The sequence below is a fragment of the Otolemur garnettii genome, unplaced genomic scaffold, assembly GCF_000181295.1.
Source record: "Otolemur garnettii isolate 467f Iridium unplaced genomic scaffold, OtoGar3 scaffold00094, whole genome shotgun sequence".
NCBI classification, from domain to species: domain Eukaryota; kingdom Metazoa; phylum Chordata; class Mammalia; order Primates; family Galagidae; genus Otolemur; species Otolemur garnettii.
The window spans coordinates 2,486,555-2,501,026 of NW_003852489.1; the positions used below are offsets into that span (position 1 = coordinate 2,486,555).

The 14,472-nt window shown below is 47.7% G+C and overlaps 1 protein-coding gene across 2 annotated transcripts in view; it reads left to right on the top strand.

Moving 5' to 3' along the window:
* The first annotated feature begins 4,941 nt into the window (after positions 1-4,941).
* LPO (lactoperoxidase) overlaps positions 4,942-14,472 on the top strand; it is a 33,632-nt gene continuing 24,101 nt past the window's right edge. The window contains exons 1-4 of one of the 2 annotated variants that reach the window (XM_012808765.2): positions 4,942-5,226; positions 8,737-8,814; positions 9,677-9,764; positions 12,431-12,591. In XM_012808765.2, the coding sequence (XP_012664219.1) occupies positions 8,739-8,814; positions 9,677-9,764; positions 12,431-12,591 (325 nt within the window). In that variant the 5' untranslated portion in view covers positions 4,942-5,226; positions 8,737-8,738. Of the gene's footprint in view, positions 5,227-8,736; positions 8,815-9,676; positions 9,765-12,430; positions 12,592-14,472 lie in introns of those variants that run through there. The other variant, XM_012808766.1, reaches the window with a different exon arrangement.

Sequence of the window (14,472 nt, forward strand, 5' to 3'; positions counted from 1 at the left end):
AAGTTTCATCTTAAGACAAAAATGGGGCATGAGCTGCCGCTTACTCCCAACTGTAAATGAATCAAAATCCAGATGTTGCTTAACATCTGATTCTCTCTCTGTTTCTGTCCAGGTTGTGATGGGCAGTGGGTGCCCTGAATCGGGATAAATGGAAGAGAAAAGAGAAAAACCAAAAATGTATATCTTCTAGCTATACTTTAAATAGTACAGCATTTCAACCAGGCCAGCAAATGGTTTCCGGAAACAGCTTTAGAACTGACAGTCAAGATTTGAATGACTGAATTAAGCCAAGGTAATTTTCATACCAGTGTCATCATCTTCATCTTCAAAAGAAATCTCATTGATTGCCTGGTAGAATTTAGAGCTCTTGAGAAATTCCTGATTTAATTTGAGCAACAGAGAAGATGCATACAGAGATAATAAATAGGAAGAGCAAAGAGAAAGAGAAACGAAATGCAGGGCTTTCTGGAGGTGGGCAGACAGGGGAGGCCTGATGGGCAGGGCTTGAGGTAGCGATTGGCTTTGGACAAGAAGGGGGAGAGCAAGCCAGGCCTGGAGGATGGCAGAAGAAAGGCAGAGAAGCAGGACTGTGCCCAGCACATCGGGGAAGAACGAATAGGTTTGTTTGGCTGCAAAAAAAAGAGCGCGGGTAAAGGAGTGGCACGTGATAGGCTGGGATGGACTGGAGCTTAGGTGGCGTAGAACATTGGCTAAAACCTGCAGGGAGCTGTGTACTGAGAACTGCGGTGCGGCACACACCTACATGGGGTGGAGAGAGACAGGGGCAGGAAGACCAGGGAGATAGAATGGCACGGGGGCAAAGTGGAGGCAAGTCAGTGCAGAGGCAGAACTCACAGAGGCGCGAGATTTATGAAGGACAAACGGGAGGGAGGAAGAGAAAAGAGGGAGAGGAAAAAGAAGAGCAAAGCACCCAGGATGCCTCCCTGGTCTCCAATTGGAGTGACTGAGAGAATGATCATATTCCCTGCAGAATTTTTCTTCTTTCTCAACAAGATTCCTCCCATTCTTCTGTTTTTGGTTGTCTCTCAGAACTAAAGAGAATGGCCTTTGGGATAGCTGTCCCCTACCCTATCCCAGTGAGTTCCCTAATAGTGAGGAGATAGGATTCAGATCCCCTTTTTGAGTAAAGAGAACTTGACAGTGTGTGATGGGCGCACGATTGTATGAAGGGGCAGCAACAGACTGCTGGGTACGAGGTAACTAGGTTCTAGTACCTAGAACCTACAAGATGTGATGACTCAAGAAAGCATTCTAAACATTGGCACCCAAGGGAACCACAATTATTTAGTGGACCCATTTCTCTTTACAGACAAGGAAACTGAGGCCTCTGAATAAGGAGTAACTTTCCCAACATCCATTGCCAGGGAATAGCAAGCTAGGCCCAGAACCTGGCTTGCTCAGTCTTAATATAATAATCCAGGGCTCCTCGCATTCCTACCAGTTCCTCAGTGTCACCTCTGCCTGTGACATGTGTGTGCATGCATGTGTGTGTGTATGTGTATGTGTGCGTGCACATAAGCTTGCTTGAGAAATGGAGTTTTACCGGGATGACATCATCTGTATGGATTTACCACAGAGCCTACCTCATCAGATTCCTCACAGAATAACAATAATAATTCAAGATGCTTTTTCTTTAAAATCCCGTATTTATATTTGTGACTTATACAGTAGCTGGCCTATCACCCCCTCCCCAGCCGGGTTCATCCTGGGTCAGATCGTCTTGGCTAGCTCCGAGATCTGTCTTCTCCCAGCCCTAGCTCTGCATTTACTCTGCCAAGGCAGGGGACAGATCTGACACCTTTTTCCTTTGAAGCAAACTTATCAAAATTCATAATTTCGCAGCTAATTGAAGAGAGGATAAGCAGTAAGAAAAAACCAGGGAGCACATGAGTCTAAGCGCTCGGTGAGTATTTAAGGAAAGGGAAAGAGGAAGGGGGGAAAGGCAGAGTACTAGTAGGAAATGGGGGAATGACGTTAATGGGGGGCAATTCCATGAATGAAGAGAAGGAAGGGACAGGATCTGCCCACCCACCAGGCTGGTTCTTGGGAATTTCCTTTGCCACCCCACCAGGTGGGCCCTTTGGTCCCAACATGCTAATTGGAAATTCATAGATACCGTGTTTGACACTCAGACTTTTATGGTATGCCAACCTCAGAAGCCACCAAACATAAGCTCAATTCTACTAAAACATGAGAAGATAACAAAGCCTCTTCCTGTCTGCTGAGGGAGACACAAAGCTCATTCCAGATGTGTATGTTTCTCATCCACCTGAAGGGGATTGACTGGCCATGTCCACCCCCCTACCCCACCCTGCCAAAGCCTGTCTTTCCCAGAGATGCCACTCAGGACAGGTTTGTCATCTGCACACCACTCCACAGGCCAGGGGTGGCTTAAGCCAGAGCACCTGAGTTCTTCCCTTCTCTGGGTAGAACTAATGAATGGGTCCCCAAGGGGTAAACATTGGCGCAGAGAACCATCCTCAAGACAAGGAGTTATTTGTGTAGTGTTCTAGGAAATCAACAAGAGGAAATGCATTAAGTGTACAGCCAGGAAAGAAAAAAAAATAACCTGTCCAGCTATGAATGATAGTCAGACCAGTAGGCCAGGAAAGGGCTGGCTAGGCTTACACAGGGATGGCATCTGGCACCGTGGAGACAGCTGGAAGGGCAGGGCCCATTGTGAAAACTACAATCACCTTACACAACAGAAGGGTCACCTTGTCACTTATCAGCCAAAGGTGGTAAGTGCAGCATCAGCATTCTAATTCTGGAAGATGATGGAGTGAGCCAACAACTAAGTTATCAGCTTCATTGATAAACTGTGGATTCCTGGAAAGTGCACACACACGTGTATGTGGGTGGACTGCCATGTGCCAGTGATAGACCTTATCTTCTGCTGCTGCTGCTCCTGCTGCTATTGTTAAAATATTTCAGAACCTGTGCTGACAGATGAGAAGCCATTGGCCTGTTTAGGCTTCTCATGGACTTTCTGTCTTCCACTCTCCATTTCCCAGGCCAATTTGTCGTTCCCTAACAGGGAGACCTGTGCTAAGAGTGTGCTGAGATTTAGCTAGTAAGAGATAAGCCCATGAAAAGATGTCTTCTAAAGTACCAATGAGCTATAGGACTGTAGGCGTGTCACTGTGACTGCCTCCAGGTGTATTTCGTGCCAAGCTCCTACTGAGCTGGGGCTGCCACTGTCCCATTGCTTCCTGTGACAGAAAGGTCAGACCTAGGACATATTATGTCATGTCCTAACACAATGAAGAGCCAGGGATGATGGATCATCAGCTCTGTGTTTTGCTGCTATCTGATTGTAGTAGCTCACAGTAGGTACATTGCACAGAGGAAGCAATGTTATACCATAGGCTCTTCTAAAAGGAAGTTTCATCTTGAAAATAATGCTTAGTAAGGAGCTGAAATATATTTCAAAGAAGAAAAGAAGAGCCTGAAATCTCACTCACTTTTCTTGGACAGCTGCCTTCTGAGATGCCCAGCTCATTTGCCAGCTTTTAGACCTATTCCATCGGCTGGAGAAAGGGAACATTATTGTTTTGACTGGTGTTTGGTTGATTAATTTCTGACAGTCTTCCCAGAGTCCCTCCAGACTATTTTCAACTCGATGTAACATTTCATAAAGAGGGTTGTTTACATTTTAAATTGTTTGTCTATAAAAAGTACACTTTCATGAAATTTGTTTCCTCTGAATCTTCCTGTTTCCTTCTTGTATGGATCTAATGAGATTGAATTTTCAAATTCATTGAGATAGGAAAAGTATGCAACACTATACTTGAGGTTTTTGTTCTTTGGGTTTTGGGGGGTAGTGGTGGTGTTCGATTGTTTTTGAGACAAGAATCTCACTCTATTACCCAGACTACAGTGCAGTGGTGTCATCATAGCTCACTGCAACCTCAAGTTGATCCTCCTGCATCAGACTCCTGAGTAGCTAAAACTACAGGCGCCCGACACAGCACCTGGCTAATTTTTCTAATTTTCATAGGGACAGCATGGGGAGTGGGATGGATCTCACACTTACTCGAGTTGGTCTTGAGCTCAAACAATCTTCCTGCCTTGAGCTCCCAGAGTGCTGGGATTACAGGCTTGAGCTACCACCACCCGGCCTATACTTGGATTTTAGATCAATAATTCACAAGACACTGGATTTTTGTAATAGGTCACTATAACAAAGGCATCAAGTCATAAGATTATAATAATTATTAAAACCAACCATTGATTTCAGTACTAGAAAATCTGAGGTAGGAACTATAACTTTCTGGGAAGGAATTATCATACCCCCGACAGGAGTGCAGCCTTTTTAGAAAATCAGGTCAGAAACCAGCAATCCTCCCCAGACCCCTGGAATGTCTCAAGGCCAGAGTTCCTAGAAACACCCTACCATATCCTGGCCTGCACTAAAGAGGCCCATGCGGTTCCCCAGGCTCACTGCCCCACTCCAGCCATACTGATAAGGCTCGTAAGAGCCTTTTGTAACTGTGTGGGAGGGGAGCTGACACCCAGTCAGTCCCTATTTTCTGTTCCCCCCCCTCTATTAAAGTCTTTCCTTGTCCCTGGACTGACCGCCTCTCCTTTCTTGCAGACCCTCACCCTGGTTCTATGCCAGAACTTCTCACAACCCACCATCCTGGTGGCAAGTCCAGAGCTCTTCTCATCCTCTGATGACCCTCCCCAAAAGGAAGTAGTTTGAAATTTTGACCCCCCCCCGAAATCATGTTTTTTAATCACTTTAAATCCAAAAGGTGAACCCATGGATTCCACAATAATTTGGGGGAAAATGTAAGGGAGGGATCCAAGGGCAGTGAATAAATTATTAGGGAGGACAACCATTTCGTTGTTCCCAATTCTAAGAGCTATTCAGATCCTATTAGAGGCCGGAGAGGGACAGGGGTGCTCCGGCTTGGGCTAGATCAGGACCAGGTGTTGAAGGAAAACAGGAGTTGCTTCACCCAGAGTCAGCGATGGTGCCTCCACCAATCCCTGCCATTCTGACGTTTCCTCGTGCATCTACCTGAAGTCACGGGGTGTTTCCTGCTAAACCTGAGTGCCTCCTCCAAGCCACATCAGCCCCTCAACACCTTTCCTTCTGGGCCTTTCCCAGAAATAAATTCCTGCTGGAAGGTATAAAAGACCAGTTCCTCCAAGCAGAGCGATTCCCTGGCTGCCACGGGAGGCCAAGGCACTTGGCAGGTAAGACTCATGCACTTTAATCTTTTCCTGATTTCTGAAAAGCTGATGATGAAATTTCCTCAAGTCTTCCCAGAAAACCTCGTACTGGATTTGGACTCATTTATATCAGGCATTTTCCAGTGGCAGCTCTGGCTGGCACCATGGCATCTCGCCCTTGTTTGGTGTAAGAGAGAAGGTGATTAAATCCATTGTGGGGCAAGAAGGCTTTCCTGCAGCTGAAAACTAAGTCATGGAATCACAGATCCTTAGGGCTAGAAGGCACCATGGACTCTTATCCATCCTGTTTTGGAACCCAGGCCACAGAGGTATTATGTGTCCCGGGTCACACAGGAATTTGGAGGGAGATAGTAATAGAACAGAGCTCCGTGTGCTGTTCTTGAGACTGGGGTGATGTTCTGTAATATGACCTCTCCACCACAGTGGGGATTTGGCAGTGTTTTAAGGCACCCGCTAAGCCAGGGCTCTCAGATATTCCATCTCATTTCCACCATCTCATGTCTGCTAATCGCAGACGTTCTGAACTAGTTCACCCTGGCCTAGTCCCAGATGTCTTAAATGCCCTGTGGACTTGTGGCTCAGTCAGTGTGGGAACAATACTAGATGGGCTTCATTTGGGGAGAATGGAGTAGTTGAATCATATTTGCTTTTTATGCACTCAGGTACCCCAAGCTCCTCAGGGGAGGTAGAATATAGTGGATTGTTTCCGCCGTAGAGAGCTTAATAAGAATCTCCTCTCAGTCCAGGTGCAGTGGCTTAAGCTTATAATCCTAGCACTCTGAGAGACCAAGGCAGGTGGATTGCCTGAGCTCAGGAGTTCCAGAGCAGCCTGAGCAAGAGAGAGACCCCCATCTCTAAAACTAGCCGGGATTTGTGGCAGGTGCCTATAGTCCCAGTTAATTGGGAGTCCGAGGCAAGAGGATCACTTGAGCCCAAGGAGCTTGAGGTTGCCATGAGCTCTGATGCCTTGGCACTCTGCTGAGGGCCACAAAGTGAGACTCCATCTCAAAAAACTAAAAAGTATCTCCTCCTCTCCTAATCCTAGAGCTGCTCAAAAAAAATCAAACAGAGTGTTCCTATGGGCGATGGGGTGTTTGTTGGCTTTCTTTTTGGCTCAATGGAACTCTTGCCAGCCATGGAAAAGAGCCCCACTGATTTCTTCCCTTCTCAGGCCCTCCTCTAGTCCAATGTTTTGCAACCTTCTTTATCTCACAGCACAGTTGAGCCTATAGTTAAACTTCTGTAGCACACTAAAATTATGTCGATTAAAAAAAAGAGAGAGTAAAGAGGCTCGGCACCCATAGCACAGTTTCTGCACTGATCATATGATAAGAATGCAGATAAACCTCCGAACATCGCAGAAGCCTCTGGTTGGCCTCTTACCCTCTAAGGTCTCATGCCCTCTTCCCTTGGCCCAGCTTGATTCTGGCTGAAGATAGTGTCCCTCTGGCTGCGAAGAATCAGATTTCTGCACAGTCTTTTTTCAGTGACACAATCTAGGATCTGCCTGGCTCTGCTTTCTGTCAAACCCCCTTCCCTCACACTGACCAGGAACATTGCCCAAGGTGTGGAAAATAATTTCGCTCTGGCCTTGAAGTCCCACCTCCCTCACTTCCCTGTGAGGAGAGTACGATGGGGAGCTTAAAGCAGAGGAGAGGAGAAAGGAATATCTAAGTTTTGTTTCCTGTTCAGATTTCTCACCTTCCGTGTCTTCAGCTATGATGTTTCTTCCTCAATCTATCTCAGATGATGTACTTTTTCCATAGACTAATCTTTCACTTTCTGTTTATAATTTGTTATGAAATGTATTATTCATTCAAAGAATATAATAAAGACCTGTGTGCCTCTTAAAAAACCAAAGGAGAGATGGTTGCCAGGAGCTGGGGGCTGGGGGCTAGGGAGTTTATGTCCAAGGGGTGTAGAGTCAGTTTTGCAAGACGAAGAAGTTCTAGAAAGCTGTTGTACAACAAGGCAAATATACTTAACATTTCTGTACTGTGTGGTTAAAATAGTTAAGAGGGTACACCTTTTGCCAACTGTTTTCAGCACAAAATTTTTTTTAAGTCGATAATACCTGTTGTTCCCAAACCATTGTCTTTGTTTGTCTATTATGGGCAAATTTCTGTGGACTCACTGGACCCTGCAGTGGGTTTCCTGGAGTCACAAAAAAAGGGTGACAGAGGCAGAAGAGGTCATAGAATGATCTGTTCCTACTTGGGGCCATGTAAAGATAAGGACAGGAGCCTACTGAGGGGTCGTGATGTTTGAGAACTCATCTTGGGAGCGGGGGAAAGTACCAGAGAGCATCTTGGCCAGAGAGGGATTTATTCATACCTTGCATTTTTTTTTCTGGAATTAGAGTACTAAAAGGATATTCAATCAGATAAAATTTATTAAGGGGCCCCCCAACAGGGCAGAGGAAAACAATGAGTGGGGTGAAGGAGGCTAAACATACCTGGTCTGGACTCAGAGTTCTCCTCTTCTGGTCTGGCCTCGTCCAAGGGAAGATTATTTATTTGGAGAGAGTCTGCAGGACAGACTGGTGGTCTCTCAGGCAAAGCTCAAACTACAATTTCCTACAGAGGTCTTCAGGACCAGGGAGGGACAGCCAATCTGAGGCTGTTCTCCCTGCTGTGCTTCTGGAGTCCAATCAGTGAACGCCATGCTGGGGGGAAGACTCTCACCCTCTTGTGAAGGCCAAGGAGGCTGTTGAGACCATGGCCTGAATCACAGTCATTCCATCTGCACCCTGGGGCACCTCCCTGGGCTGAAGCCAGAATCTCCTCCAAGTCGATTTGGGGTCTGCTCCACCAAGCCCAGCGAAGCCCCCCGATCAGAAAGCAAAGCTCCCCAAATTTTAGTCTGATGACTTAGGTTCAGAGTTAAAGATCACGAAGAAGGAAAGGGTTCGTCTAAGAGCTGGGATCTCTCAAAGAAGCTCTGAGCTTTGTCACAACTTTCTTTCATGTGTCCCCACCTAATTGGCTCTTTGAGGGAGGGTGAAGCCTCTGCCTGGTGGCTGAAGGGAGGAGCTGACTGTCTGCCTCTCAGGCATTCTCCCTGGGTGCTGAGCCAGAGGAGACCCACTCGCAGGGAGCAGCAGTGCACCTGAGGGGGAGGGGGAGGTGAACTCAAAGTCATGTCCAGGCTGGGTAACACCACTTCTCATGCCCGTGACAAGACAGGTGCAGAATCTCAGGATCACAGACTATTAGGGCAGAATCAGACCTCCCAGATCACTGGGTGCTGAGCCACCCTCCGCAGGGCAGAGTTAAGTAACCTGCCTCGTCACAGAGCTGGTAGGACAAATGCAAAACAAGGACTCAGGGCCTCACACCCTGAAGCCTGAGTTCTTTCCCTTCCACGTTGCTTCTTTCCATTTCCCCCAGTACCGGGCTTGGGGCTGTGTGTATATGTCAGAGTGTTCCCTGGGCTTTCTCTGCCTTCTGTGATTCAGCCCCTTCCACTGGGACTCTGGGGAAGCTCACAGCCGGATCCTATGTCTCACTGCAGCAATGAGGGTCCTTCCCCACCTCTCAGCCCTCCTGGCTTTCCTGGTCCTGCTCCAGACCGCAGAGTCTGCCACAAGGGGTAAGTGTCTTCCTGTGCTGGTTTCTGGGGCTTCCATAACAAAACACCCAAACTGAGTGGCTTAAGACAACAGAAATTTAATCTCACAGTCCAGGAGGCAAGAAGTTCAAAGTCAAGGTGTTGGCAGGGCCACACTCACCTTCAAGGCTCTAGAGGAGAAATCTTCCGACTTCTCCCAGCTACTGGTGGCTCCTGGCGTCCTTTGTGGTCCTTGACTTGGGTCACGCCAGTCCCTGTCTCAGTCTTCACACACCTTCCCCTCTCCTTCTAAAACCACCAACCATGTATAACCTCATTAAAATAAGCTATGCAAAGACCCAATTTCCAAATAAGGTCATATTTTGAGGTTCCAAGTAGATGTGAACTTTGGAAGGGCCATTTAACCTACTACACTCTCCAAGCTCAGAGAATGGGTCCTGCCCATCCCACCCATATTCCAAACTCAATACAAGTGAAAACCCAATCCCACCTTTACCTCCCTCTCTCTACTTTGGGGTCCCGGTGATCAGTACCTCTTTGATGAAATTAAGGGTCTGTACAAGCCTCTCACCAAGAACCAGAGAAATCCCCACAGCCCAGTGGCCAGAGCCAACCTGAGTGGTATGCTCCTCCTTCATCCCATCCCTGGCTATTCTAGTGGAATCTCAAAGAACAATTTCAGCATCTAATTGAAGATCCAGGTGTATTCTTCCCATTCGGTGCTTTCACCCCTTAAGAACTCGTCAGAGCTTCGTAATTTTGATCTCCTGCCTGCTCAGATTGGAGGGGCGGGAGGGATGGCTAAGGACAAGGGAGCCAGGCAGAAGACATTGCAGAGGAGTGGTGTCTGATGCCCTGCTTCTGCTCCCCACCCGGCCCCAAGCAGCGACAACCAGAACTGCTGCCATCTCGGATGCTGTGAGTCAGGTCAAGGTCCAAGTCGACAAGGCCTTCCTGGATTCCAGAACCAGGTGCGTAAGATGCACACACGCACACACACACACACACACACACACACGTCCTTTCACAGTCTCCCTGTTAATACCGAGCACACCTAGGCCAGCCCTGACAAGCTGATGAACCAGACCAATAGTAAAACTTGCCCTTCCATCCCCCCTCCAAGTACATGACAGGCAGGAGCAATAGCCCAGACTGCTAATACCCTCGGGTTGTAAGTTCCCTGGAAGCAGGCATCTAACCTCATTCTAGAAGAACATTCTTCCACATGGCCTAATATTTCCTCGACTCATGCATTCTGGAGTCTCAGAAAGCCTCTAGATCAGTGATTTTCAAACAGTGTGTTGTGGCACACTGGTGTGCCATGAAAATTTTTAAAGATCATTAATTATTTTCTAAAGAAGTTCAAAGCACAATAAATACATTATTATTCTTTAATTTTTTTTGATCAACATAATTTAAGTGTGCCACAGAAGTTTAACGATAGGTCCAAGTGTGTCGTGAGATAAAAACAGTTGAAAAACACAGGACGGGGTGAATGTTCTTCATTCAGCCTACTAGCATGGACTGACTGAGGTCAGGTTCTCCGCAAGCAGAACCCGAGACCTGGAGGTAGGTACAGGTGACTTATCAGGGGAGTGTAATGGAGTGAAGGAAGGAGGAGCAATAAAAGAAGTGAAGCCAGACCGTGGTTTCCAATCTAGCTCCAGTCTGACCCCACAGGGAGACCTGGAGCAGAAGTTGCACCCGAGAGCCTGCCCCACCTTGGAGCAGGGAAGCAGAGTTTCCATCTGCCCACGTCAATCAGACGTGGCTGCAGGCTTGGAACTGGGGGAGAGCTGCTGTCACACTCCTGTGCAACTCCTGGGCACCTCCAGTTGAGCAGCTACAATGGCTCGGAGGCACCCACCCAGTGAGGTTACAGGAGTGACCCTTAGCAGGTGCACCCACAGTCGCAGGAAGAGGAGCACGCCACCCCTCTGAAAGGAACTTAGCCCAGGAGCCCACAGGACACCAGCAAAATAAGGGCAGCTTGGATGCCTGCCCCCAGGAAAGCCACACTCCAGTGAGAGAGAGCAAGAGAGAAACAAGGGGTGCTGTCGTATTGAGCAAAGAACAACCTGTTCTCCCCTCTTCCTGTCCCTTTATGCTGGCTCTGAGACTCCACTCCTCCCTGGCCCTTTAATGAACTCTCGAGCCATCTTTTAACCTTTTTGGTGACTTCAAGTCCCCTGAACAGTATCATTTCAGGAATTAAAATGTCAGCATAAAAAGACAAAGTCCAGAGCTTCTCTCTTCCCTTAGTTCAGAACTGCTCAAAGCCTGCAGGGAGAAAAGGGAGCATTGCCCCCTTTCCTGAACTCCCCCTCATCCCCTGCCCTAGGTTTCTGCTTCTTGGGGGGAAGGAAAGATAAGGGAGGATGGCAGCTGACTATACAGAGCTCAGTGCCAGGAGGGGGCCAGAAGCCCTTTATCTCTTCCAGCACTTTCCTGGTTTCTTAGATATTCTGCTGCCCACTCCATGACCTAGAAATGTCTTTGGCCAGTGGCTTATAGCTCCAACCCTCAGCCTGGGGGCACATGGCTCACTCCTTCACCCCTCCCCAGCCCCTGTGGGCCAGGTCCCCTCTAGGCAGACTGGAGAAGATGCACAGCCCCACCCTGCATGTGGGGATCCCCTTCCCCACTGGTCAGTTCTTGGACTTAGGGGCCTCCTAGAGACATAATGAATCACATTTAGACATTCTGTTACACAAGCACACATACAACCCTGTGATTCATGGTTTGTGGTAAAGACAGTGAAGGACAGAAAGAGAGCGACAGGCTCCACTCTAGGCGCAGGGATCAGGGAAGTCCCCCAGAGGATAAGAAGCAGCTAGACCCAAGGAGGATCTGGGGGACAGCCCAGGGGTGGCACTACCAGTAAGGGAACAGCAAAGGCAAAGGGCCTGAGGCAGGAAGGAAACATTCGGGTGTGTTAGCAGCAGCAGCAGCAGCAGCCAGATCCCAAAGGGGCTGGTGCAGGATATTTTAGGGTCCCTCCACCCCATAAACAAAGGAACATAGGTTGCTGAGGCCCAGGCCTTAATGCAAAGCCCACACAAGGCTCAGGATATAGAAAGAAGGCCAACGCCAGTTCCGGTTGTAGACAAGATGTCACATGTAAGATGAGGGTCGAGAGGCAGGTCCGAGGCCACAGAGTCAGAAAGCAGACTAGTCTGTACACATCTTATCCTTAGATTCTCATCCACAGGGCTGATGACATCCCAGCTCCATGCCAGCGGTTCCTCAAGGGTGACTCAGTAGCTCCCTGGGCCTGTGTGTTTTCGAGGCTCCCTAGCTGGTTGTGACACAGTCGGCCCTGCTTCAACCCTCCGACTGGCATTCAGGAACTGCTCATTTCCCATCCATCCACCATCCTTTCCCAGAACCACACCTAGCACAGCTTAATGGCCACTGCAGCTTCCTCCTCCCCGAGGAGCGTTTCCAGAGGCACTGTCAGGGAGATGAAGACAAGGCCCCGGGAGCACACGAGGGTTTGTGTCCTGTGTGCTGTCCACATCCTGGGGCCCCTCTGCTGGGCTCTTCATAATGCTTTTTGGAAGTTGTAGAGTTTATATGCCTCTCATCATATAAATTAGAGCCCTCCTACAGCTCTAGGCTGTGTTCCCCACTGTAGGCTGAAGACCTCCACGAGCTCTGAGAACCCCACCAGCCGACAGCTCGCAGAGTACCTCAAGCACGCCAAAGGCCGGACGCGCACAGCCATCCGCACTGGGCAGGTGTGGGAAGATTCCCTAAAGAGACTGAGGCAAAAGGAATCCTTGACCAACGTCACAGGTACAGAAACCTACTGCCCCTCCGATGGCAGGAAGGGGCCATCTCCCCACAAGAGAGAGTAGAGGCCACACCACGTTGTACTCCCTGTTCAGAGCTTTCTATTCAGAGAGCCACCCCCAACTCTCCTTTTGTAGAATCACAGACCAGACTGCCAGAGCAGAGGGGCTTAGAGGACAGCCAGGGCAACACTCTGTTTTACAGAGGCAGGAACTCAGGCCTGGCGATGTCCCATTGCCAACTCCAAGTGAGGGGATATTGGTACTCTTTGTATAATACTGTCTGTAAATGCTCTGCCCAGAGAAAGTGCTAAAAGTCAACAAACATGGGCTCCCTGTCCCAAACCACAGTGTCACCACTTCCTTTAATACAGGGGACATTTAAGCCACCTGTGTCAGGGGGATTTACTGGGATTATGTCACAGGAGATGAAATTTCAATCTTGTTCTGGGTCACGTGTTGCCGAAACAATGAATTTAACTGATAGCTTGGTCATGACCTCCTCCACCCCATTGCCACCCCCAGCCAAATGCCACAAGTCATGGAAGGTCATGAGGAAGGGGTTTGGGACTGACAGGAGGAAGCAGCTTTCACTGGGAAAACACCTAGAGAGAATACCTGGCCCAGGACTTGGGCAAATTCCAAAGTGCCAAAAGAAGGAAACTTAGGAAAAGGTGGGAGAAGCAGGAGCACTTCGGACTCTGAAATTCAAAAGGTGCTGAGGCTTGAACCCCAGCCGCTGCCAACTTTCACAGATGGCTGCCCCTTAAGAAGCCCCCGTGCAGCTACATTCCTGAGTTTCCCTTCCATTGCAGACACAGGGATATCTCAAAGTGGTTTTGATTTGCATTCACAAGTTGGCAGCTTTCTCCATTCTGTGCCCACATCAAACCCTCTGATGCCTAAGGCCTCCCCACTCTGTTGCTCCTCCTATAACCTCCCACCCCCACTTTAAAACTACCTGTCCCTTCTAAACGTCCTTCCTAGAGCTTATTCCTGCTTGCCTGATATTTCAGATGTCAGTGAAGCTTTAGAAGAAAAGCAATCTTATCAAACTAACTCCTATTAACATATGCTTAACTTCCCAGGAGTATTTTCTTTTTTTTTTATAATTATTATTTTTATTAAATCATAACTTTGTACATTGATGCATTTGTGGGGTTTAGGGTACTGCTTCGATATACAATGTGAAATGTTTACATTGAACCAAGTAACACATCCATCACAATTATACTCATGTCTTAATAGTTTTGAAATGTACCATTGCGTCATGCACATTAGGTGAGGTCCCCTGAATACTCTCCCTTCTCCGCAAATCCCCTCTCCCCACCCCTCTCTCTCCTCTTCTCTTCTACTTTTTGGTCTATAGTTATGTTTTGCCATTCATATGATTGTGTAGGTGGTTATATATTGATTTCATAGTGGTATCGAATACATTGGATACTTTTTTTTCCATTCTTGGGATACTTTACTAAGAAGAATATGTTCCAGCTCCATCCAGGTAAACATAAAAGATGTGAAGTCTCTGTCTTTTTATGGCTGCATAGTATTCCATGGTGTACATATACCATAATTTGTTAATCCATTTATGGGTTGATGGGCATTTGGGCTGTTTCCATGTCTAGGCTATTATGAATTTGGCTGCAATAAACATTCTAGTGCACATGTCTTTGTTGTAAAATAATTTTTGATCATCTGTGTATATACCTAGTAGAGAAATTGCAGGATCGAATGGTAGGTCTACTTTTAGTTCCTTGAGTGTTCTCCAAACTTCTTTCCAAAAAGATTGTATTAGCTTGCATTCCCACCAACAGTACAGAAGTATTCCCTTCTCTCCACATCCATGCCAACATCTGTAGTTTTGGGATTTTGTGATGTGGGCTAA